The sequence below is a fragment of the Aythya fuligula genome, chromosome 19, assembly GCF_009819795.1.
Source record: "Aythya fuligula isolate bAytFul2 chromosome 19, bAytFul2.pri, whole genome shotgun sequence".
Classification (NCBI taxonomy): domain Eukaryota; kingdom Metazoa; phylum Chordata; class Aves; order Anseriformes; family Anatidae; genus Aythya; species Aythya fuligula.
In genome coordinates this window covers 6,380,317-6,403,258 of record NC_045577.1, presented here as the reverse complement: position 1 = coordinate 6,403,258, position 22,942 = coordinate 6,380,317, and the positions used below count along the sequence as shown (strand labels likewise).

At 53.3% G+C, this 22,942-nt stretch overlaps 1 protein-coding gene across 1 annotated transcript; it reads right to left on the bottom strand.

The window, feature by feature from the left end:
- Positions 1-2,222: 2,222 nt before the first annotated feature.
- URM1 (ubiquitin related modifier 1) lies at positions 2,223-18,313 on the bottom strand. Its single transcript, XM_032200457.1, has 5 exons — positions 18,246-18,313; positions 15,616-15,686; positions 4,334-4,415; positions 3,225-3,273; positions 2,223-2,476 (listed from the first exon to the last, which is right to left on the bottom strand). The coding sequence occupies exons 1-5, from the start codon at positions 18,278-18,280 to the stop codon at positions 2,408-2,410; spliced, it is 306 nt and encodes a 101-aa protein (XP_032056348.1). The 5' UTR covers positions 18,281-18,313; the 3' UTR covers positions 2,223-2,407.
- Between the last annotated feature and the right edge of the window lie 4,629 nt (positions 18,314-22,942).

Genomic DNA, 22,942 nt, shown 5'->3' with positions numbered 1-22,942 from the left:
GGCAGCGGGACAGGAGGGGCCGGGGGCTCAGCTCCGGGGTCTCAGCTCCGGGGTCTCAGCGCCGTAACCGGGCCGGGTCCGGGAAGCAGCGGCCGTGAAGGGGAGAGGCCGGGAGCAGAGGCGGTGAAGGGAGGCACGCTGACCCCACCAGCCTGGCCGCACCGCCGGGGCTGCCAAGGAAACCCGGGAGGAGGAGGGAAGCATTGCAAGAGCCGAGCAAAATTTCACCCAGAGCCTATGTAGGACAAAGCTGGAGGCAGAGAGTGTTTTCAAAGGGTTTTTATTTCAGAAAGTTTTTGTTACCGGGTTTTGCTGCGCCTCTCTCCCCCCCCCCCCCCCTTGCCCGGCATCCCTCACCTCCCCGTTCCCAGATTTCCAGCAGGGATTGGCAGCTTTTACTCCAGCAGGAGCCGAGCACGGGGCCCACCTGCGCTAGTGAGGGCCAACACTTCCCCATGAAGGCACTCATCCTGCCGGGAACAAGCAGCTGGGGGGGATGAGCACAGAAAAGCCCAGCCCGAGGCAAAACCTTGGTGAGATGCAGGGCAGGCAGCAGAAAAAAAATGCCTTTTCCCAGCTAGGTTTAAGGCCGTTTTTGAGCCATGCAGGTTCGGTGGTTTTCAGCCAGTCCTACCGTCACCTGGAGCCCCCTCCTGCTCCCCTCGCCCAGCAGGGCCAGGGCAGGGAGGAGCCTTTGGCCTGTCCGTGTGGCTCACAAACGGCACAAGCTGGGCTGGAGCTGCCTCTGCCGGGTTCGGAGAGGGCCGAGTGTCGCTTCGCTAGCGGTGGCATGCGCTGAAGTTCAGGTCTCTCAGCTGCGGCAGCGTCGTAGCTCGCGGTGCTCGTGGTTACGCAGGTTATGGCGGGGTGAACGTGACCGAGGAGTCACCAGAGCAGCCAGCCGGGGGAACTGCTCGTTGGCACTCCCTCCCCGTCAGGCAGAGGAACTCCTCCACAGCGTTGGACGGGAGAGGCTCCTGGCGTGAGCGCTGCCCGAGCAGGGGCTGGCACGCTGTGCTGCTCACTGCCTCGGCTCCTCCTCGGTGTTGCAGGGAGCTGGAGGTGGTGCAGGGCAGCTCGGAGGGCACGGAGAGCAGCTCCCAGCACAGGCCAGCCCCTCTGCCCTGTGCAGGAACCACGGTGAGCTGTGTGAAAACAGAGGTGAGCAGGGCCGGGGGAGCGCAGGAAGGGGCGAGGAAGGAAGGCCGCAGCGCGGTGCAGACCTGCGGGGCCAACGCCGTCCTCTCGGGCTCCTTCCCCGTGCTCTCGCCGTGGCAGGTGGGCCAGTTCGCCCGTCCGAGGAAACTTCTGGAAGCTGAACGGCATCTCTGTCCTAGCAGAGCCCCGCGCTGCCACTTGCGCTGCGCCCACAGGACGTCCTCGGGGCGCGCAGCGAGAAGCCTCCCCCTGCTGCTGCTGGAAAGGGTTAAAAGCCTCTCTCTCTTTCCCTGCTCTCCACTTTTACCGTGCTCTCAAGCCCCTGCCTCCCGCCCTGCCCAGCCTGAAGCAGCAGCACTGGCGTGAACCCGCCCCGCGCCGCCTCCGGCTCCACATCTCTCCAGGAGCAGCGCAGCTCCCCGCTGCTCCACACCTGCACAGAATGAAACGAAGGCTGATCAATTCTGTCCGTCACCTTGACAGAAAGATAATTTGCTGCCCTTATCGCTCCGTGCTGTCTGAGAGCAGGCATGGGTTTGTTTACCCTCCAACCAAATGGCTGTAAATTGACATTGTTTGTGGACCCGCGCTTCACCCTGCCGCAGCTCAGGTATGCAGGAGGCATAGGGCACCAGAAAAACAGAAACAAAAAAGCGTGTTTGTCTACTGCCTGCAGATAAATAGTGAGACAGGTGGAGAGCCAGCACAGAGGGCTCTGAAGCTGTAACCTCCACCACCTCCCAGTAAAGCCACCTTTTGTCTCCTTGCACTTCCCGTCTCATCCTTCCCCAGGCAGCCCCCTGGCTGCTGCGATAGCCTGCACAACCCTAAACACCGCGTGAAAAGATCCCCAGCACCAAAGCAAAGGCACCACGCCTCACCCCAGAGGGGGTACAATCCCCCCCAAACGCCTCACTGCCTGCAAAGAGGCACCATCAGGGTCCAGCAGCCCTCTTCCTTCCGTCACAAAACCACAGTTGCACATGCAGCAGGTGCTCTCTGCTCGTTAAGGTACCTGAAGTGCAGTCAGGAGAGGTGAAATGAGGACCAAAAGATGGATGCTGTCTCAGCACACAGCAGGCCGCACGTTGGCGAGGCTTTATTTGGATGTGTAGGAACAAGGGAACATGGTGGGAAGGTGCCGAGACCGGGCATGGACAGTTCAAGAGAGTTTTGGGTGGGTTTAGGTTTTTGTTTGTTTGTTTTTGGCCAAAGGTTTGGATTTACGTCCTCTTGTTTTTCCAGGAGTTCACCCGCCGTGTAATGTCGAGATGAAAAGCACATTATCCTGGTCCTGGAGTTTGTAATCCAGCTCACCCTGCAGGCCAAGGGAAAAAAAAAAAAAAAAAAAAAGAAAAATGGTTGAAATGTCATTCCAAATACTAGCTGCAAAGAGAAAACATCTTGTAAAAAGCTGGTGAGCGTTAGGGAGAGCAGAAGGGGATAGATGGATGTTTTCATCTTAAAGGCAGCAAAGGTGAGAGATCAGAGAAGGAGCTGACACTCATTATCCCAGGAACACGCCGCTTTCTGGACCACGGTTTTGACAGAACAGGTGGTTGCCTGAGGCAGGAAAATAGTTAGGGACTGTTTGTTTGCTGAGCACAACAGTGGGCTGAAAAGGAGAGGCATGAAGCAGTTGCTTGTTTGGGTAGAAACCTCCCCAGGGCTGTCTTCACCAGCTAGGGCACCACCCTGCTCCTGCTGAGGGGTCTGGCTCAGGGCTGGGAAGCTGCCCGGGACCCCCCAGGCTCTTCCCCCCTGCGTGGATGAGAGCTGGGAGCAGCCAGGGGTGAGCAGCCCACCGCTGGAGGCCGGGGAATATGAGGGCTCTCTCCTCAGACAGAGGCTGGCTGATGAGACTCAGCAGGTTAGAGCGAGGCTGCAGGCTGTGGAACAGCCCCGGTGGTACAAGGCAGGGCAGAGATCCCAGCCTGCCCCTTCCCCCTCAAATCCCAGACACTTGGCTCGGGGCAAGAATCCGAAATAGCTTCTCTGAGAGCAACTGCAGAACAGACAGAGCAATATTTTCAACAAAGAAAAAGTCAAAGTGAAGGAGTACAGACCATTAGTTCCCAGTCTGCGTCGTTGATGAGCACCAAAATTCCTGGCCTCCTGCAGAACACAGAAATAATTAGGATACAGGGCGGCTAAAAAGCTCCACAAATAGTTAAGAACGAGGGACGTTAAAGCACAGATCACAAGCTGGCTGCCTGTAAAGCCAAAGGGAAAAAGGAATCCTAGCATGGAGGTAGGAACAGGTACAGTCTGTGCCCTTTCTAGATCAAATAAAGGGGAGGCAGGAGCAATCCCAGAGCTCATTTAAATCAAAATGCACCATTCCTGAGGATGCTCCAGGATGACTATATTTCCGTACCACGTAGAAAAGCCAGGTAATTAAAACCCCCACACAACAGTCGAGCGCAGAGAGCTCGATGGGAAGGAAGGGGAAGGCATTCCGGAGCCCCTACCGAAGGCGGCAACCACCTGGGATCCACTGCGAGCCCCCGGTTCCAGGCAGAGGGATTCCCCCTCTTTGATCTTCAGTGTCCTGCAATTGTCTCTCCTGTTACCAGGGGACCTGGCACACGCTTCAGCTCACAAAGATCCGTGACGAATGTTAAACACCCCCAGCGCCACCCCGCAGTCAGGGATGGTTTGCACAGCTCACTCTGCTCCATTTCTCTCTCTCTCTCTCTTTTTTTTTTTTTTTTTTTCCTTTCCCCCTCCACGAGGCTGGCCCCATTTTGACAATAAAAATACATTTCCCAGAAGAAATGTTTGTTGGCACTTTGCCGAGCGACTGCTTCAGTCCCAGTGATGTCAGCAGGGAATGGACAGACCTGCTAAAAGTCCTGGAATTGGGGATATGCGAGCTGCACCGCTCCAGGTGGTAACGCGGAGAGCAGAAATTATCTGGGGTCCTGCTTTGGGTTTAAGGCTTAAGGATTCGGGGTGAGGGCTGCAAAAGGCAGACGAGCTCTCCAGGGAACAGTGGGAGGTAGAGCTTGGAGTTCCTTCCAAACCCAGGGGACACCCTCCTCGTTATCACGTCAGCATATCCCCTGTTTTCAGGGACATTTCCCTTCCTGCAACCAACAGGAAAAACGCAGCCCAAGCCACGGGCATCACCAGAGAGGGAAGCGCAGGGAAGGTTCACGGCAGCTGTACTTACACAGATTCCCCTTGCATAAACAATTCCGGCCGTTCCTTCAGCAGATTCGTTTTGATCCACTTTAGCAGGTTCCTGATATCCCCTGCAAGGAGAGAGGAGAGCAGGTTACAGGCGAGCTGACAGCTCCTGGGCAGTGCCAGGACAAAGCGATTGTTCACCCACCAAAAGGAGACGAGGAACCTGCCGGCTAGATGGGGAGAGCCCCACTCCTCCCATCAGAGCAGGACTGCCCCTCAGCAGCAGCTACCCAGGCAGCTCAAAGCCTTCAGCTCCCCGGGTTGGCAGAAAAGGGTTGCTCCTCCCCGGAGAAAGGGCGATTTGGGGACTGGTGCCCCCCTGCCTGAGCTGGTGGGGGTAAAAAAAGGAAGTCTGAGAGCTGGAGCTGCTCTTTGGCGAGGGCCTCTTCCTTCAAACCCCCTGCTCTGTGCGCTGCAGGCATCCCACAAGGCTGACGCAGCAGCACCGAAGCAGGAGATTCCTGATAAGATTCCTTCAGCACACCCCACGCCCTGCGCATCCCGGACTTGCCCAACAAATCGCTATTTAACCCAGCATTTAATTCAATTCTAAAAGTCCAGACAAGTGTGCCGAGCATCTGAACGAACAGCAGAGACACTAGGGGTACCGAAACCAGCTCCAGCTCCTGGAGACGTGCTCTGCAGCTCACAGATGTGCACAGAACCAGGCACTGAGCAGGCACCACGCAGGCCCTGCCCGTGCCAGGTGTGTTTGGGGCACTCGTCACCTCGCTCGGCGTTGCTCCTGCTGGCGTAGCCGTGCTCCCCGTGCCCGGCCTCCTCCCTCCCCACCAGCTCCCTCCCCGTGCACTTCGTGCTCACGGCTTCTTTATTAAAGCTCAGCCTTTATCTTTCCATTTCGGTAGGTGACAGGAAGGATTTGTCTTCATGTAAAAGGAGGAGGAGACACTGCTGGCGGGTTTTTATAGTATCAATTTTACTTTGTGAGGCAAAAACAATTTCTTTAGTGATAGCATCAGTTAATTTCCTATTGGAGAGGTGAGAAGAGACAGTGGGGGGGGGGGAATAATCCGTTACAGGGTTTAGAGAAGCTGACAAATTACAACGTGGAGTTCTCCTGCCTTTGCCTCTATATTTCACCATTCCACAACCCACTTCATCACTCTGAATCCACGATCAGTTATTCTCCCGGGGCTCCTTTAAACAACCCTTTGAAAGCCCTGGAAGAGTTTTGTTTGTTTTAGAGGCGCGAAGCCGCTTCCCGGAGGCGGCGAGGGCTGGAGCTGCTCTCGGGTCCTGGCGACTCCTGCACGTGTGGCAGCCCCGCCGTGCTTGCAGGGAACCCTCCCGCACAGAAATCCGACCCCCTGCATCTGATTCACCAAGCGTTTGCTTTGTGAGCAGCAAAAACAAACGTGCTGGCAGCAGCTTGACCCAGTCCCTGACACACAGTGGGGTTTTACGGGACCGTGCACACCCAGGGCTGGGGTTCTTCCAGTAGGGTCACCCCATCGCTGCTGTCACGCTAAGGGTGAGCAGCCCTGGAGATGGGGACGTGTCTTTTTTCCTAAGGAAAGGGGGAGCTGCTGGGATTCCGCCTCCATTTCCCCCGTTTCGTGGCTCTGGACCACAGAAAAATGCTGCCGCAGCGTCAGGCCCTCAGGATCCCACACCCAAACGGCTCCCGCTCTCCATCACTGAGAAATGAAAGCTGGGGAGGAAGAAAGATGGAGAGAAGCCTTCGGGAGGAGGAGGAGGCGGGGGGGCGCGGAGGGGACACCGGCCCCACCAGCAGCGCGCCCGCGAGCTGTTTCATATTTATGCACTTGCGGCGGGGCACGCAACAATGAGCTGTGCCATACACAATTCTCCCTGCCTGGAATGAGCAGCCCTTTCCTCTGGGACCTTTCGGGAGAGATCATTTAACCAGAAACACGCTGCACCAGCTGGATAAAAGGCAGCCACCTAGACGCAGGCTGGACGGAGGGGCGAGAGGACTGATTTATTTGAGGCCGCGCTGGAAGATTCCCTCGGCCCTGCTCCTCCCGTAATAAACGTTATTTCCAGCCCCACCTGAGCCTACATTCATTTAGCCCTCCCCACAAGTCACGCACATGCACTGAAGAATTCAGGCAGCAGGAAAAAACTGACGCCCTGTGCATGCCTGGAGCTTCCCTGCTCTTAGCAGTGATGAAAATGAAGGCCCCTTCTCTTTGGCCAACCTTCACACTAATACTTGCAGCTGATTTCTCTGCACTGAACCTTTTTTTTCCCCCCACCTTCGTGTCTTTACAATCTGCGCACCAAGATTACTAGAACGAATCAATTACAGAGGATGAAAAATGACCAGAGATGCCCCAAAACCACCTCGGCCACGGAAGCTATCGGAAAGGAACAAAATTGCTTCCATCGCAGTTGGCCTGGGGAGAAGCCATCCTGCAGCTCAGCACCTCGATCAGTTCCTACACAGCATCACGATGGCAATAACCAGAGGTGAATTACCTCCTGCCTCTTGTCTTTGACATACGTGGCGTTCCTGAGGCAGTTTCTGAGCTGGGTCGGGCCCAGGTTGCTCCCTGGGTGAAGGATCTGCTGTGCAAGCAGTCAGGTCCCCACACCCAACAAAGAAGGAGGGGAAAAAATAATCCCCACCAAAAAGCCACCCTAACTGTCCTCACCGTTGGCAGCATCAGCAGAGAAGCCAGAGCGAAGAGGCCGGGGAAGCTGAAATATTCTCAAACTGCAAAGGAGGGACCGGAGCACATGGTAGGAAATCCCTGCCTCATTTGTACACAGAGACAGCTTCTGCTGCCTGTGCTAACAGTACATCAAACCTCTCCAAATTCTCGGGAAAAATAATCTAAAGTTAATTAAAAAAAAAAAAAAAAAAGGAAAACTGACGAACGTTTGAGAAAACTGCTTAGTTCAAGTGCACAGATGGGAGCTCAAACCCACAATACATGCATAAAACAAATCACCCAGCGAAACACACAGCTCAGGAAAACGCCGAGCGTGCTCGCAGTGACACAAAGTCATTGGCTTGTCACGCAAGCGGACAGGATGCAAAAACTGCAGTGAGCGTGCATACAAAAACCCCACAGCCTCGGCTCGTTTTCAGCCCAGCTGCAGTACAAACACTCCTGGTAGTGGCGGGGAGAACTGCACAGCCTGCTCGGTCCCCTCGCGTCTCCTCTGAGGCCTGATCTTCTGCGTTATCCCCACTGCTCCTTGACGAGGAATCTGCTGAGCTCCCTCTGCAAGAGAAGCGCGCCTGGGACTCCATTTTAGCACTGCCTGGAACAAGAGCCCGGGTTCATTCGCACCCTGAAACCCAGGGCTGAAGCCCATAGATCTTCCCCAGCTCAATAAAACCTCCTTGGCCTGACAGGTTCATCAGCCATAGCTCAGCAGAGAGGGCGCTCCCCGTGAGCACAGAAAACAGGAGCCTGGAGTAAGAAACACCGAGCTGGGGGTTACAGGGGAAGACCCTCACACCGAGCTGACACACGTGCAGGAACGCAGAAGGATTTTGCAGGATCCCAGTTACACAAACACACGGCCCCGCTCCCAGGAGCTGCACAGGGCACGGGCAGCCTCGCACACACACGTGCAGCGCCCGGACACCTCCGTGTCCCCGGCTTTAAAATCCCAATAATGGCCAGCAGGCAGCACAGAGCGCCCAGAGGGCATCCCGAGGGTGCAGTCACACCCATATCACGCCTTGGCTGCAGAGCTGAGCGCTTCTTTCAGGGAAGAGGGGAACCCTACAAAGGGCGAAGCATGGAAAATTCCCTTCTGGTCCGCAATAAAGAAGATCTATGCAGCACTGGTCACTAAGGGGTCAGTGCCGCAGGAGCACGGCGCTTTCCCGGGCCGCCTCGCGGATTGCTCCCCGTGGGGTACCGCTTCTTTGACCCAGAATCAGATCATTTATCATACTGACCATGGCTGAGCTCCAATTTGCTGAGGTCACTAACTCTGGACGAGCGCCGCTCCACCCACATTCTCCGCCACTGGCCTGTAACCATGACAAAGCCCCTTCCCTGCCGCTCCTCTGCCATTATTCCCCCTGCCTGCATGGAAATGTAGGGAGAGACGATCTGTAGCCCCCTTCCCTGCTCAAGCAGCATGTTTCTAAAGAGACAAACCGGCTCCCGGTACCTGCTGCCCCGCCAGGTGAACGCTTGCTGTGTGCTTTTCCATCTCACGGCACTCCGGGAACCTGCTCTGTAAAAGAGCCTGCTACAAAACCTGACCTGAGGGATGCTTCAGCCTCTCGCAGCCTCCCATCTGATATGCAAATCACTCGCTGAAGCAGACGATGGTGTGCCATAAACCGCAGAAGAAGACCTGGAATAGCTTAGAGAAATGGAGTCACAGGCAAACGGGCTCGGTGCTGCGCAGAGCCAGGCTGAGGAGAGCAAAATCCATTTTGTCTGACAGGCACACGAGCCCACCCTGCCAGGCGCTGGAGTGGCCGCTGCTTTAAGTGCTACAGAAATATCAGGGGGTAACTACAGGAGAATCCCACTTGTTCCTCTCTTCTGTTGTTGTCTGCTCTAAGCAAACATCAAGGTCTTGGTTTGTGTCATTTTTATTTGTATTACAACACCCTCCTCTCACTTCCCAGCCCGGAGAGAAGCCTTAGCAGTGCTCTTCCCCATTTCCTTGTGTCCACGGGATCAGAGGGCTCTTTCATCGCCCTGCTGTTAGCAGCAGAGGCTCAGATCCCAGCCGTCACTGAGCAATCCTCAGCCCTGAGGTTTTATCACAGCTCCCCCGAGCTGCAGAGGAGCTGCTTGGGATCTCCCGTGCCCCGCAGGCTGCTGGCAGGACACCACAAGTTCAAGGGATCTCCAACACCCCTACGTAGCCAGCAGCGAGGCTCCAGATCCATCAGCTCCCGTTACAAGAAAGCAGCTCTGGGCTGCTCCTCGGGGTAAACCTAATCCCCGCGCGTTCCCAAAGTCAGAGCATCTAATCCCGTAACACCCGATGCTATTGTCACTCCAGCCTCCCAAAGAAATGCCGGTGCACCAAACCGTCTCCTTTAATTAGGATCACAGATCGCTGCTGCTGGTCCGGAGCCTTGCCTCCTGTTCAAAATTATCGAGGGAAGGACCTGGGAGAGCCTCACAGGCTCCTGCACAGGCAGCAGAGGGCCAGATGAGGAAGCACAGACACGAAAAACAACAGGTTAACAGCTCCTGCACTTTTATCCCTCTGGCAGCGCAGAATTACCTGCAACAAAAGAGCACCCCCAGCCTTGCCCGCTCCGATTCTGAGATGCTCGAGCCACAGAGGCCTGCTACCAGCCCCCCAGGAGACTGCGCCATGGTCTGACAGTTTTGCAGTCGGGAATCTTCCCACGACGCACCAAACTCCCTTTTCTCCACTCCTCCCTATCAATCTGTGCTCGATGGCACTGCATCACCCCGGCTATCATCCGTCCTTCCCTGTGACCAAGGAGATATCCCACCTCACTGCTTTTCCGCTCATTTATCCCGCTTAACCTTGAATCTTGCTGGTTATTTTTTGTTTTAAGCTGCTGAGGAAGACAATTCAGAGGACGCCTTGCTAACTGCAGGCACAAAGCTTAGCCAGAACCCAGCACACTGCATTTTTCCCCTCTCTCAATTTTTCCCAGCGCCTGGGTTTTGCGTGTGTGCGGAGGGTTACGAAGGAAAACCCTCTCGGTGTCACAGGAGCCCCATGTGAGACCCCACAGAGGAAGGTGGCTGCTCCTGCAGGAGCTGCAGAGGGATTCCCTGGCAGCCTGGCACCGCACACAGCCAGCCTGGCAGAGGGAATCCCCCGGGGCCGGGCTCTCCCGGGCACTGCCAGCTGGAGAAGAGCTCCCTGAAGCAGACCCCTCGCCCCCCTTCCAGCCATGCTGGTGGCTGGTGTCCCCTCTGGCTGCTGGATGAGTCAGTGTCACAGCTCAGTGACTGCCATCGTTTTCTTCCCCTAAATGCAGGGACCACGCCGAGCCCAGCCCTCGCCTCTCACTTTCGGGCTCGGCTCCGCTGGGCTATTATCACTTTCATACAGGGCAAGCACCATTAAACCGATTCCTGCCCACCCAGCCCAGCCACCCCCACGGATACTCCGAGCCCCTCAGTCTTACTTGAAAGGGGAAAAGAAAGGGCCAGTGAGATGATCAGGGTGGAGGAGAGGGGGGGTAAGATTTACAAGTGAATGGAGGTAAGAATGGAGCAGTTTGTGGGATAAAGGGGCTGCAGAGGGAGCTTTACAGATGTGCAGAGGGACGGCGGCTCATTGTTTAATTAAGCAGAAAGTGGCTCTTTTGAAAAGCAATTTTGCACAGGAGCTCTGAGCTCAGCAAACAACTCCTGCGAGTGAGGGCAGGAGGAGAAAGGAACAGCTGGCCCGGAGCCGTGTGAACCGCATGCTAAGCGGTTTAAAGGGCCCGGATCCTCCTCCCCAAGCCCTGCTCCGCTGCCACCCTCAGAACAGTGCTGTCAGCGCAGCAAATCCCACCGAGAGAAAAGAGAGAGCCGAGGGAAGGAGGGGGGGGAGGCACGGCGCAGAGAGGTTATCCCGCTAGGTGCCCGCACTGCAGCGCGGCGGCCGGGGAGGCGGGGAAGGGGGGGAAAAGCCAGGCTTTGTTAGCCCTGGGGATTTGGTCGCACACAAGAGCTGGGTTCTGGCTGCCTGGGAAGCTCCCCGCACAATGAGCGGCTCCGCGGCCTCCCTCGAGGGTGTTGGGGCTGCTGCTGTAGGGCTGTGACACCTCTCCCCGTCCCTCGTCCCTCGCCAGGGACCTGCTGCTCCTCCTCGGGTCGAAGCTGGGAGCTGGAGCACTGAGAGCAGCCGTGGTGGGGATGCTCCTTCACAGCATCACTCCTGGCTGCAGGTGGGGTGCCAGCCCGGTAACTCGGTGAGCCCCCTTCCTCACCCCAACACGTGCAGTGATTCCCTGCCTCCCCTGAGCCCTGCCGTGCTCCAAGACCTGGCCGCGTGGAATTCCTCACCTACAGCTTCCTGCCGGCCTTCCAGCAAGCCTCTGCGTCACCACCACCACTTTGATTCCTTTCTGGAGCAAGTTTTAAACCATCAGGGGTAATGAACAGAGCAATAAAGGCATCCCAGAGTACTAATTACTTACCAGCTACCCCGCGCTACCTAGCAGCAGCACTAGGCATTTAAAGACAACTTTTACCCTGGATTTTCAAACTTTCACTCTCGGCTTTACAGGGTTTTGTGCAGCACCCAAGTCCCTCCAAACACATGCCATTTTTAGGCCTGTAGCACAGGTGTGATCTCTCGAGATCCCCAGGCTCTTTTCTGAGGGGATGAGCTCTCCCAGCTCCCCAGCAGTCCTCCACGCTGTGCACAAGGCCCCCGGGAAGCAAAGCTCTTGAGGAGCAGTCCACGCTCTTCTCTACAGGGATTTTAACATAAGCAGCACTTGGCAGATTATTTTAATTTTCCCTCTAAAAGAAAAAAAAAAAATCTGATTAGCAACAAGCCTTTTTCCCTGGGGTTTTGGTAAAAGGAAACCACAAACAATTACCAAAACAGCCTGATTAAAAAATTATCCTTCCTGACTTGGAAGTGCCAAAACACACAGCGAATTCTGGATTAGCCCAGAAGGTCCAGGCGACCGCCGCTGCTCCTAAACCAGAAGTCCCAGCACTGAAACCGCACGAGAAGCTGGAAGTGGAAGGCCCACAGCACAACTGGCAGACACTTTACAAGCAGCCCCAGCCCCCGGATACGACACCCAGAAAACTTTTGTAAGCACTCAGCAGAAAACTTTTGTAAGCCCTCTTCGCCAGCGGGACGCTGCTGATCTAAACCTGAACCGACTACAAGGGTTAAGCAACGGCAGCTACTTCCCACCCCTCCAGCGGCGTCCATGCAATTCGCATGGCCATAGACAAATCCACCACTGTGAGCCCCAGCGAGATGGAGGAAGGAGCTCCGCCACCACTCGCAGAGCAGTCATACAATGATCTATTTGATTACTGAAGCACTTGGTTAAATTACTGTGGCTTGTTTCAGGAGGAAGCTGCCAAATACATTTTCAGTTTTTAATTTAGGGTTTCTCTCTTTTATGCTCCATTGTCTCTAATAGCCTCTGAGATGCTCGAAAATAAAGTTGATTTCCCTGCCAATTTAATCCTCTCTCCATGTGACAAATATCCTTATTCCCCCAGCTGCCTTCTCCCACACACACTGTTTTTAGGCAGAGGCAGCCAACGGGGCATCAGTGCCTTCAGATCCTAACAGCATTATCAGTGAGATCACCAGAACAGCCAGCAGCTCGGGACGAGGCTCTTGTTCAACTTCGGGTCCTCTTTCTGCGGCAGCTCGAGGAGATTGCACAGCCCTGCACGAAGCTGGGCTTCTGCAGAGCTGCCTTTCCCTGCAGATACATCACACCTTGTGAAGTTCTCACTTGGCAGCAACACCACGACAGCAGCGCTTTGGGAATAAAGAACTGCTGTTTTCCTGGCCTTGTAAGGATACAAAAAGCCCCTCGGATAATAAAAAGAGGTCCTGCCACACAGCTGTACCCCTTGTGGCTCGCTCTTGGCCCATTTGCAGCTTCCTTCCTCCTGCCTTGCCTAATCCCTCCAGGAGCCCATCTTCAGGCATCAGAAAAGGGCAGAGAAACGAAGGTACAAAAAGTGAACTGAATTTGGAACCCACCTACTTTCCACCCAGTGCCTGTTACCAGCAAAAAGGAATGGGCTCCGCAGAATTTTGTTAAAGCAACGTTATCACCATTCAGAGAACGCTGCCCGTGTCAGCTACGGAGCATAATTTGTTTCTTTTTCTTCACATAAATATTTGTAGAATATAAAATTATATCCTCATAAAATCTTCCCCCTCCCCTCCCCTCTGGGATAGATATATAAATGCCCAAACAATTAAAATATAGCTGGGCCCAACGTCCCAGAGAGAAGAAGCTGCTCTGCAAAAAAAGAGGACAAAGACAAAAATAACCCAGAAAGAAAGGAAGAGTGGGAAAGAGAGGCCAAACTGGCCAAAAATAAGCTTGACAGCTAATGAAACCAGTTAAAATGGGGTTATAAGTGCAGGTCTTCAGGCGGTCCTCATACTACAAATCTTTCCCCAGAGCATTAAGCGATGAACACAGAAGGCAAGGTAAGCAGGGGGCCACAGCGCAGCACCGAGCTGGTTTGTTTCTCTCATCAGGGTAATTTTGGCTGCACAGGGCAGCAGGGAACACACTACGTAGATCTTCCTTTACCCAGACAGCTGAATCCTACTTCCTTGCTGGGAGAGGACCATGGACGGCATTAGGAACAGCATAAAATTGCAAGAATTTACTAAATTCCTTATTTACACGTTTCTGATTTGATCCTATTGATCTCTTACCTCTCCGATGCAATTCTCATCTGGAAAATTATGACAGGAGTCTCCAGTGATCCCCTAGATTGGGCATTACTGCCACATCTGCTTACCCCATCCTCGTGCTGGTGTAAACACTGCCAGAGCCTCACAACTCAGAGTGTCCACTCCTGAGCTTCTGCCATCCCCAACCAGCCCCCAAACCGACAGCACCTTGTCACGTGAAAACCTGTGAAAGAGCCTTCACATCAAGCAGCAGGCTGCAAGCCACGGGAGCTGCAAACCGCACCCAGTGCCCGTTCTGCTGCTCTTACAGGTGCAGGGGTAACAGCAGCTGTAAAAAGAAAGGAAGGCACGGCGGCACAAAAAGCCAGAAGCAAAAATCTATCAGATGAATCTGGAATGAATCAGCGGAGATCGTGAGCTCGAGCCCTGAGGCTGAGCCAGATCTTCAGGGAAAGATTTATCCTTTAGGATAAAGCCAGCGCTCCGGGAAGTCTGCAAAAGTCTTCCCAGCAGCTCTGAATGGGAATGGGATAGGCCACACACAACTGCACCAACAACCACCTGGCTGGAAGATCACTCTTTGGCATCACTTCCTCCCTCCCTGGGCAGAAATCCACAGGTCAGGCAGCAACCCCTCCTGCTCGAGGGTCTGATCACGGTCTGAACGCCAGCGATGCCGTGCTTGTCAGCAGGAATCCTGAACACACAGAGCACTAAAGAAAATGATGCTCTAGCCCCCACGTTCATAAACCAACCAAACGAGCGTTTTGGCAGTTCTTTACTAGCTCCCGTTTAAGGGCCCTAAGTGCTCTAACAGCGCTGGAATTCAGCGCCGAACCCTCCGGTGCCACATGGAGCTCTCACCACGGCTTCAGTAGCACCAGGGGAACGTTAAGCGACATGACTACATTCACCACACTAGTCGGTCTCAGATCGTGTTCCTAGACTCACTAACAACACGATAACACGCTATTTCAGTGCTCCTATTACGTTTGAATTACCTATACTTATGTCCAAGTACTCGTATGGATCCCTAATTACTTACAAGCATAGCAAGGAGATTTCAGGCCTGAACGTTCACAGCGTGTAGATTGTGGTATTGCACATTCACCAGATAGTAACTGGTAACATCCCTTGATGCTTTGTGTTCACTCAGTTTCCAATCCCACCCTCCAGCAGCAGAAAGCACTGCTACCTAGCTGGAAAAATCCAAAACCTAGCTGCAGCAGGAGTATGTTGCAACTGAAGTACGCGCACACACAAGTAGGAACAAGAGAGTTAACACAGCCCTTCCCAGGGCTGATAAGCCAAATCACAAAGCAGAGCTTGTAACTGCATCACGGGGATGCTCGAAGCTTTCACTGAACAGCTTCTTAGTTTTTATTGCAGGTAAGGCCACAGGCAGCATGTCCAGCATCATGTTCAAGCATTAGCTTTGCCCTTTTCAATTGTATTGCTAATATAGAATGATTACACGTACTTAAAAGTACAAAAAATAAGTAGACAAAGTACACAAATGTTACACTGCTCTACACACATCTCTACACAGTGCATATATACGCACATTTATACGTGCCTCTTGGGAACCTCAAAAGAGTCAAGGCAAAACGAGGTAGAGCGGGTTATAGGAGTGCCGTGCATCAAGATGAACGTAGACATGATGGGCATGTTCTGAGGCTGGTGTCTGCCCAGCAGGAGGGAGGCCAAAGGCTTAACAAAGGACTCACTTCATGATTTGTTAGAGCATACGGAGGTGTTCGGACTATTTCTGCTTGGTATTCACTTTGAGGCCCAAGCAGCAAGCCATCTGATCAACGGCATGCCTGAAAGTGCTTTTAAAATACATCCATACCTGTAAACTACAGCAACTGCTGCACAAATAAGCTTTTGTTTTGCATGTGAATTTCATTTGTGGTCATTCTTTCAAGTTATCCAGCAGGTTCGGATACTCACAAGGCTCTGGCTGAGAAGGCAAAGTCACCTGATGCTTTTTAACACCATCGAACAAGAGTTCTGCACCACCTCTGAAACAAAAAGAACGAACTGCTGAGTTCCTCTTTATTGGCAGAAGGAAGACAGGACAAAAGCAGCAATTTCCACAGATGCCACAACGCAGCACACAAACGACACAGAATATATTCAGTACAGGATTCTCTCGGTCTTTTCTCCACTCTCAAACTGCAAAAGTCCCCTGGGGAAGGTGCCATCTCCTGTTGCCATCACACACCAGAGCCACAGTCCAGAACCCCACGGTGCCCGAGCAGGAAGGTGGCTGCATCCCAAAGAGCTCACAGAGCAGCAGGCAGTGCCCAGCCTTCCCTTTCCCATTCGCTATCAGCTCTGCTTCAGTTCCAACAGCATTACGGGCACTGCGCTACAGCTCTTCCCAAGCACCTTTCAGCCAGAAGCCTCCAGGCATTTCAGAAATGTGAAAAATCACGGCGTAGCTGCGGAGTCACCATTTCCCCCGTTTCCACTTGTAAGCAGGGAGAGGAAGTGACTCATGCGAGGTTACACGGCGAGGCAGAGGCAGCGCCAGCAATCCTCAAGTCCTGGCAGGCCTCTCCCGACCTTGTCACTGCAAAGCGCTCCCTCGCAGGAGGGTCTTGCCCGGGAGAAGCAAGCTGAGCAAGTGGCAACAATTACAAATTAACATAAAAAATACAATCTTCCTCTGCTGAACGACCTAACTTCCCTTTTCTGAGACTCAGAACTTACCGGCAGCACTCACCCTAGGTAACAAAGCAGAGCTCTGAGCCACAGCTCTGTACAGGAGAGCAAGTGTGAACAAACTACGGAATAGAGAGACCGGCAAGTGCAGGGGCTGCTCCTCACACCTGACAAAACGGGAGTTACATTCAATGCACCTCATCTCCTTTGGCTCTTAAAAAAAAAATAAAAAAAAATCTTTTTTGTAATTGCAACTTAATCTGGCTCAGCAGGTTCCTCATCTGTATCCATTTTCAGGGTGGGGGGGAAAGACTGAATTCTGACTGCTTTGAGCTTGACAGACACAAGGCAGCATTCCTGGTGTGAGGCAGCAGGCCGAACTCAGCCTCAGATTATAAAACCTCACCGTGTGAGTAGGAACACAGAGCAGAAACGTGCGTGCTGCCATAAAACACGGCACAGAGGCAGGCAGGATGAGTTCTTGGTTCCAGACTGACCAGGATGGCCAGAGCTTGAACAACTGGGAAACCCAAACCACTCAGCACTCAACTGATACCGAAAAATGCTTACCCCGTTTAGAAGGAACATCAAACCGTGGCAAAATGCTATTTTCACTTAAACCATTTAAATTTATTTTTTCTTAACGAGATTACATTCTGGAAAACTTTACGGGTGCCTTGCATCTCCTGAAAACGTTCTCAATAAATTATTTAAAATAAAAAATCCCCGCCTAAATATCAGCAAAGGTGCACCCCCACGTTACCAAGTTCCTTTAAATTCGATATCTAAAAATGCCGCACTAGGTTTTCTTGGCTCTGCCATGGCAGAGCACAACAGGAGCCTTGTTGTGCCCTCAGCAGCATTACTTATATGCAGCAACTCTCCTAAAGAGCACTCTGTTGGTGTTCTTCCACCAGCTCACAAAAAATAGTTATGTGCAAATTGAAGCAGCGATTATTAACATGAGCTGAGACTCGTGCAGAAGAACGAGTCACAGTAATTATATGAAAAACATTTTTTTATGCAATGAAAACAAGGTCACGCTTTGTTACAGCGGGAAATGTAGATTGCAAGATAAGGTCCTTCTGTGATGCGCTAGCTGGGGAGAACTCAGCTGCGATTTGTACATAGAGAGCTCATTTATGCATTTCCAAGGGAAGCAAAAATGCATCTCACTCTTCTGGGAAAATTAGGAGAGTTACTGCAGCTGGAAGCGGGAAAGACTGAGGAAAGGATTCTTAAGGAGAGGGGCATTTCAAGGGTTATGGTGTGTCTGTGTTTGCGAGAGGGTGGGAAAAACCAAATAAAGAGCAGCCTTTTAGCTTCTGCTAAAAGAAGGCTTTAAGGAAGGAGCACAAGTATGGTCACAAACGCTCGCAGCCTTCCCCCACAGGCACTTTTCAGCTTCCCAGGGGCGGAGGGGCGGCACCGCCGGCCAAAACGCTGCGAGCGAGAGCCCGGCGGCCTCACCCCCACCTGCGGCAAGGGGCACGAAGCGCACAGCGAGCGCGCGTGAACACGCGGACACACACAGAGAGCACAGCCGGAGTGCGAGGTTTTTATTCATTATTTTAATAATTAAAAAAATAAAAGCAGGGGGAGGCGGGACGGGAGGGGTGCGCTCGCACTGAGGGGCCAGCTCGGCCCTCGCAGCCGCTGCCCCGCCCGGCCCAAGGCCGCCGGTTCCCCCGGGGAGGCCGCAGCCGCCCGGCCGGGCCTGGTGGGCCCCGGGGCCCCGTCACGGCGCCACCGGCCCGCGGGGAGCGCCGGGCGCCGGCACCGCCCGCGGGCCCGCTCGGGGCCTCGGCCCCGCTCCGCCACAGGGCCGCGGCCTTCTCGCGGACACGGGCCCGGCCCCTCCCGGCCCTGCCCGCCGCCCGGCCCCGGCCCCAGGCCCCGCCGCCCGCGCTCACCCGAACTCCACCTGCAGCGACACGGGCGCCGCCATCTTGGCGGCGGCGGGCGGGAAGGGAAGGAGGCCCAAGGCCGCGCCGGAAGTGCCCCGGGCGGGTTTCCGGCAGCGCCGCGTTACCATGGCAACGGGCAGGGAAAGGCGGAGGCCTAGGCCTAGGCCCGCTGTCCTCAGGGCAGTGCGCTGAGCTCTAGCTGCAGGTTGTGCTGTTGTAAAACACTGAATAAAAAACTGAAACACCAAATAAACCTAAACCACTCCAAATAAGCCTAAACCACTCCAAATAAACCCCAAAACACCCATCCTGCCTTAAATTCCTGTCTCGCCATTCACTGGGCCCTTCTCTGCCTGCTTTGGGTGCACAAAGGCCAGGAGCGGCGGCGGCAGCTTCCCAGCTCTAGGGCCAGGCCTCCCTCCGCCCGCTGCCCGCTGATTGCTGGTGTTAGTGGGGACACAGAGATGGCCCTGCTGGGTCTGCCCGAGTGCCGCTCCTGTAGCCAGCGCGGAAGATGGCGCGCAGCTACTCCGCATCCCCTCGGCCTCCTGCAGCAAGCACATCGCCGCAGCGCAGGGCCCCATCCAGCACCGCGCTAACAGCGTGGCGCACATCTGTCGCCCGTTTGTTTGCTCCTCCTGTCCCCAGAGGGAGAAGCGCGTGCACAGGCGGCCGCAGCCATGGTGGTGACAGCTGGGCTGTGCCGTGGTGCAGGCGGCACTGGTGGAAAACTGCAGCCCCTTAACCCTCCCTCCTGCAGCCCTCCACTCAGTGGAGGGCTCGGCTTTAAAATATACATGTCCACGTGCACACATGGAGATAGAAATGTCATATAGACGCGTATACATTATGCATTATATGTAACGGGCATAAATTTACGCAGACAGATTGCTCTACGTTTATGCTAACGGGGGTCAAGGCACGCCTAACCCCAAGAGCAGAAGGTGGTGGTGTTTGTAACAGCCTTTTGTTCTGGGAGGCGATCATTCTCTGGGCTGGGCCCCAGGAAAGGCGCCATGGTCCCCAGCACGACCAACGCCACTGCTGCTGCTGGAGGTTATGCTATGGCAGAGGCAAGAAGCCGCTGCCTAAAAATTCCAGTTGGATTTTGAGATATCTCTAAGTCCTGAGGACTCTGGGTATCTCAGAGATATGGCTCAGGATGTTGAACCAATTGTATAGGAAACAGGCAGAGGAAAGAGAAGCATTAGACAAAAATCTTATTTCTATACACTTCAGAAATGACTGAAGCACTCTGTATACAGAGGATCTGGTAATCTGGGCTCCAGATCAGTGTTTGTAGATACGGTTTTATATGAGCTATTCTTCTTCCCTCCAGAAATCATTTATGATGCCAAATAATAGCAGAACTGGCTCCTAAAAATCCCGATTCCTGAGCTATAGAAATGCAACAAAAAACTACAGATTTAGTGTTAGTGCTTCTCCGTAAAGGCAAAAAGAAATTAAAAAAAAAAAAAAAAGAGAGAGAGAGAGAGAGAGAACGGTAATAATAAATACCAATTTGGTTCTTTCAAGCATTCAAAGCTGGTTACTGTTAACAATTGCCCTGGAAATACAGTCAGTGAGCACATGAGCTATGGGGGACATTTTTATGGACAATGTGTGCTTGGGAAGAAGAGCAATTCCCATCTCTGTGCCGGGTGCTGAAATCTGAGCATCACGAATTTACCAGCATATGCTTGGGGATGGGGAAAGAAAGCATGTAATCTCCTTGAGAAAGTGTAATGCTGACATTGTTATTTCTAAAGCGTTGTAAACATAGATGGTATTTGATAATCAGGTACATAAAGAAAAAACATAAAGCCAATGTCCCTGCCGTGAATGTGTGCCCTGCATTCAGCCTGCTGTAACACACCGTCTTCTTGTTAAATCCCAGGGATATGTCATTGTGCAATACTTAAGCTAAATCTCTCATTTCCAGTCAATTTTCAATGTTGTCCTCTTGGTTCCAGGCACAGGAGAGCACTGGCTGAGCCCGCCAGGCTCCAGCATCCCCAGGTCTTTGCAGTGTTTCCCTTGCTGAGCCAGGGCGAGGGGGCCAGGCTAGTCCTGCTACGCCCGGCCTTCCCCTCCCACAAATTCAACTGCGCCAAACAAAAGAACAGGTTGGAAATTGAGCCTCGCAATAAAGAGGGTTTAATTTCTTTTGTCTCAGTCCTGGCTTTTTGTTTTTCTTTTTTTCTTTTTTTTTTTTTTTCTTTCTCCCCTTGAGTGCAGAAGGGGTATGCCTCCATTCCTCTGCCAAGGGTTTATTCTGGAGGAAACAGTTTAGGTTGCCATCACATTTTACAGGGAAACATACTTTATAAATACAACAAGGCCCAGCGCTACATGGAAACATTTTATCAGAGAGCCCTGAGCTGACGATTCAATTATTTTTCAATAAAACATCAGGGGAATGCGCAAACAGCTGCTCGCATCCTTCCACACAGCAAGTCAAACTTCAAGGGGAACAATAGATGGCGAAATGGGAGCCATCTCTGAAGCGGTAACAATGGGTTTCCTCGCTCGGGGCTTTGTTTGATTTCCCAGTCTCAGTTTTGAACTCCCTCCGCTGGAGAAAGGCGCGGGGGTAGGACGGGGCGAGGGGGAAGCAGGCAGAGGGGAAGGAGGGTCAGGGGGAGTTAAAGCCTTTTGCAGCCTTTCTCTACCATTCATGTGGTAATTGGGTGTCAAGCAGAGATCAGTAAGATGGAGCCCGGCCTCTGTGCCCGGGTTAAACTGCAGCAGAAAGAAAGCGGGAGCTGAACCGATGGAGGCCTGAATGTCATTAGGGCGGGAGGAAGCGCCTCTCCCCCAGGAGCCCTTCTGCCGGGTGCGGGCCATGGAGGCCGCTTCCCTTTCAGGGCGCCCCTGAAAGCGGCCAGACAAAGCGGGAGGGCGGCCGAACAATGGCGCACCCCCGTCTCCACCTTCAATAGGGAGCTCTAAACAGGCGTTTAACCTTCAGAATAGCTGAAAGCGATACTCCAAGCTGAGAACACGGCTCGCCCGCCGCCCGTTAGCCTCTTCCTGCGGCCGAGGGCGAGCAGGGAGGCTCCCACCGCCATCGCCTCCTCGGCCTTGTTGGTGCGGCACCGAGGGTGTGCGGCTCCGAGGGGGGACATGGGAGGTGGCATAGACAGGGCAGGATCAGGACCTGGCTGCTGCTCATCCCAGCAGGATGCCGGTGTCCCCAAAGAGCGCTGAGGACGGGGCAGGGCCACAGGATGGAGGTGGTGTGGCAGGTGGATGTGTCCCACATCACAACAGAATCCGGGCACCGATGCCAATTCAGAGCAGGGTGATGCCCTGTCCGCACACTGACCATGATCTCCCACTCCAGATGTCACCAAGAATGTATTGACTGACCCAAACCACCGAAAGCTCTCCCACAGCTTGGCCTTGCATCATTTGTGCCTACAGAGGGGTTTCTAACTGAACGAGGGAAAAAAAGGGTCAATGCCCAGGCTATTCTGGAAGCTATTTCCCAGTGAAACAGGCCAGGCTCGGAAAGAGCTGAGAAGGGTCAGTGCCTTTCCTGTTCCTCACCCCACTGCTTGCTTGGGAACAGGAGCCAAGCTGCAACCAGCCTCTCAGCCCCTTGGCTCCCGAGTGGGGTCTTTTTGCACAGAGAAGGGCAGCAGCCACCCCTTCCCCACCACACACAGGGTGCGGGGTGACCTGCAACACCGTGCCATTTGGGCCAGAGGATGCGAAGCTGCCACCAATCCCCGGCCTGCTCCTGCTTACACTGGAACTACTCAGGGGAATCACATATTTACATTTGTAAAGAGTGCACCAAAGGATAGGCCCTTCTTTGCTCCACGACGTTTCTGTGCTGCTTAAAGGCAAAGCCGGCTGGCCAGCGCTGGGAGGAGCAGGCGGGCGGCATTGTCTGGGAGGACTTCAGCGCATAAAGAGTGGTGGAGGAGGCTGGGAGGCTTTAAAGCTGGTTGTAGGCTTTCTCTGCAGCAGAAATTAATTTCACCCAAAGGTCCTGAGCATCTTGCAAAGCCCCTGCCTGTCTTTGGGCTGAAATATCCTCCAGTTTTGCACACCAAGCATGACCTCAGCTGGACCGAGAGCTGGAAAGAGATGCTGATCAGAAAGTTACAGCCTTGTTTTTCTTAATATTGTCACTGTCCGGAATGATAGATCTACAAAAAGCAGCCATTTCCATGGTGAAAAGCACGTTTAGTTTGTAAAGCTCTTCGGCTTTGCTTAAATTAATAGGCTAATAATAACCCAGGAAGGGATTTTAATGTTTTCCTAACCTCATGCAAACAGCTTTTTAATTTTTTTAATTAAAAAAGAATAATACCTCATACTTTATGTATAGTACTTTTATCTATATGCAGCTGTTGAGCCAGACTCCAGCTTATTGATCAAAGGAGAGAGATAAGTCTTACAAGGTTTCTGTAATCACTGAAAAGAGGATTCAATTAGCTTTTTCCTTAAAAAAAAAAAAAAAAAAAAAAAAAGGTAAATAAAAATCTTTTTACTTATAAGAGAAATAAAATCAGATTAGGCATGGGCTGCTCCCTACCAAACACCTCTCTGCTGGAGGCATTTTGTCCCAGCACAGATCCAGGGCTCAGCAGAGCATGCATATTCCTGGTCTGGCAGCTTCAGTGCCACTCATACCTATGCTTCCTTTTTTCTCTCTGCTCCAGCCAGGTCCCAGCCCTTGGGACAATACA

Coding starts and splice junctions, on each gene's coding strand:
- URM1 (XM_032200457.1), bottom strand. CDS start 18,280: ATGGCGGCGCCCGTGTCGCTGCAGGTGGAGTTCGG. Junction 4,416..15,615: donor GCCTTCTCAGCCAGAGCCTT/GTGAGTATCCGA, acceptor CTCTCCTTGCAG/GGGATATCAGGAACCTGCTA. Junction 2,477..3,224: donor ACGCAGACTGGGAACTAATG/GTCTGTACTCCT, acceptor CTTGGCCTGCAG/GGTGAGCTGGATTACAAACT.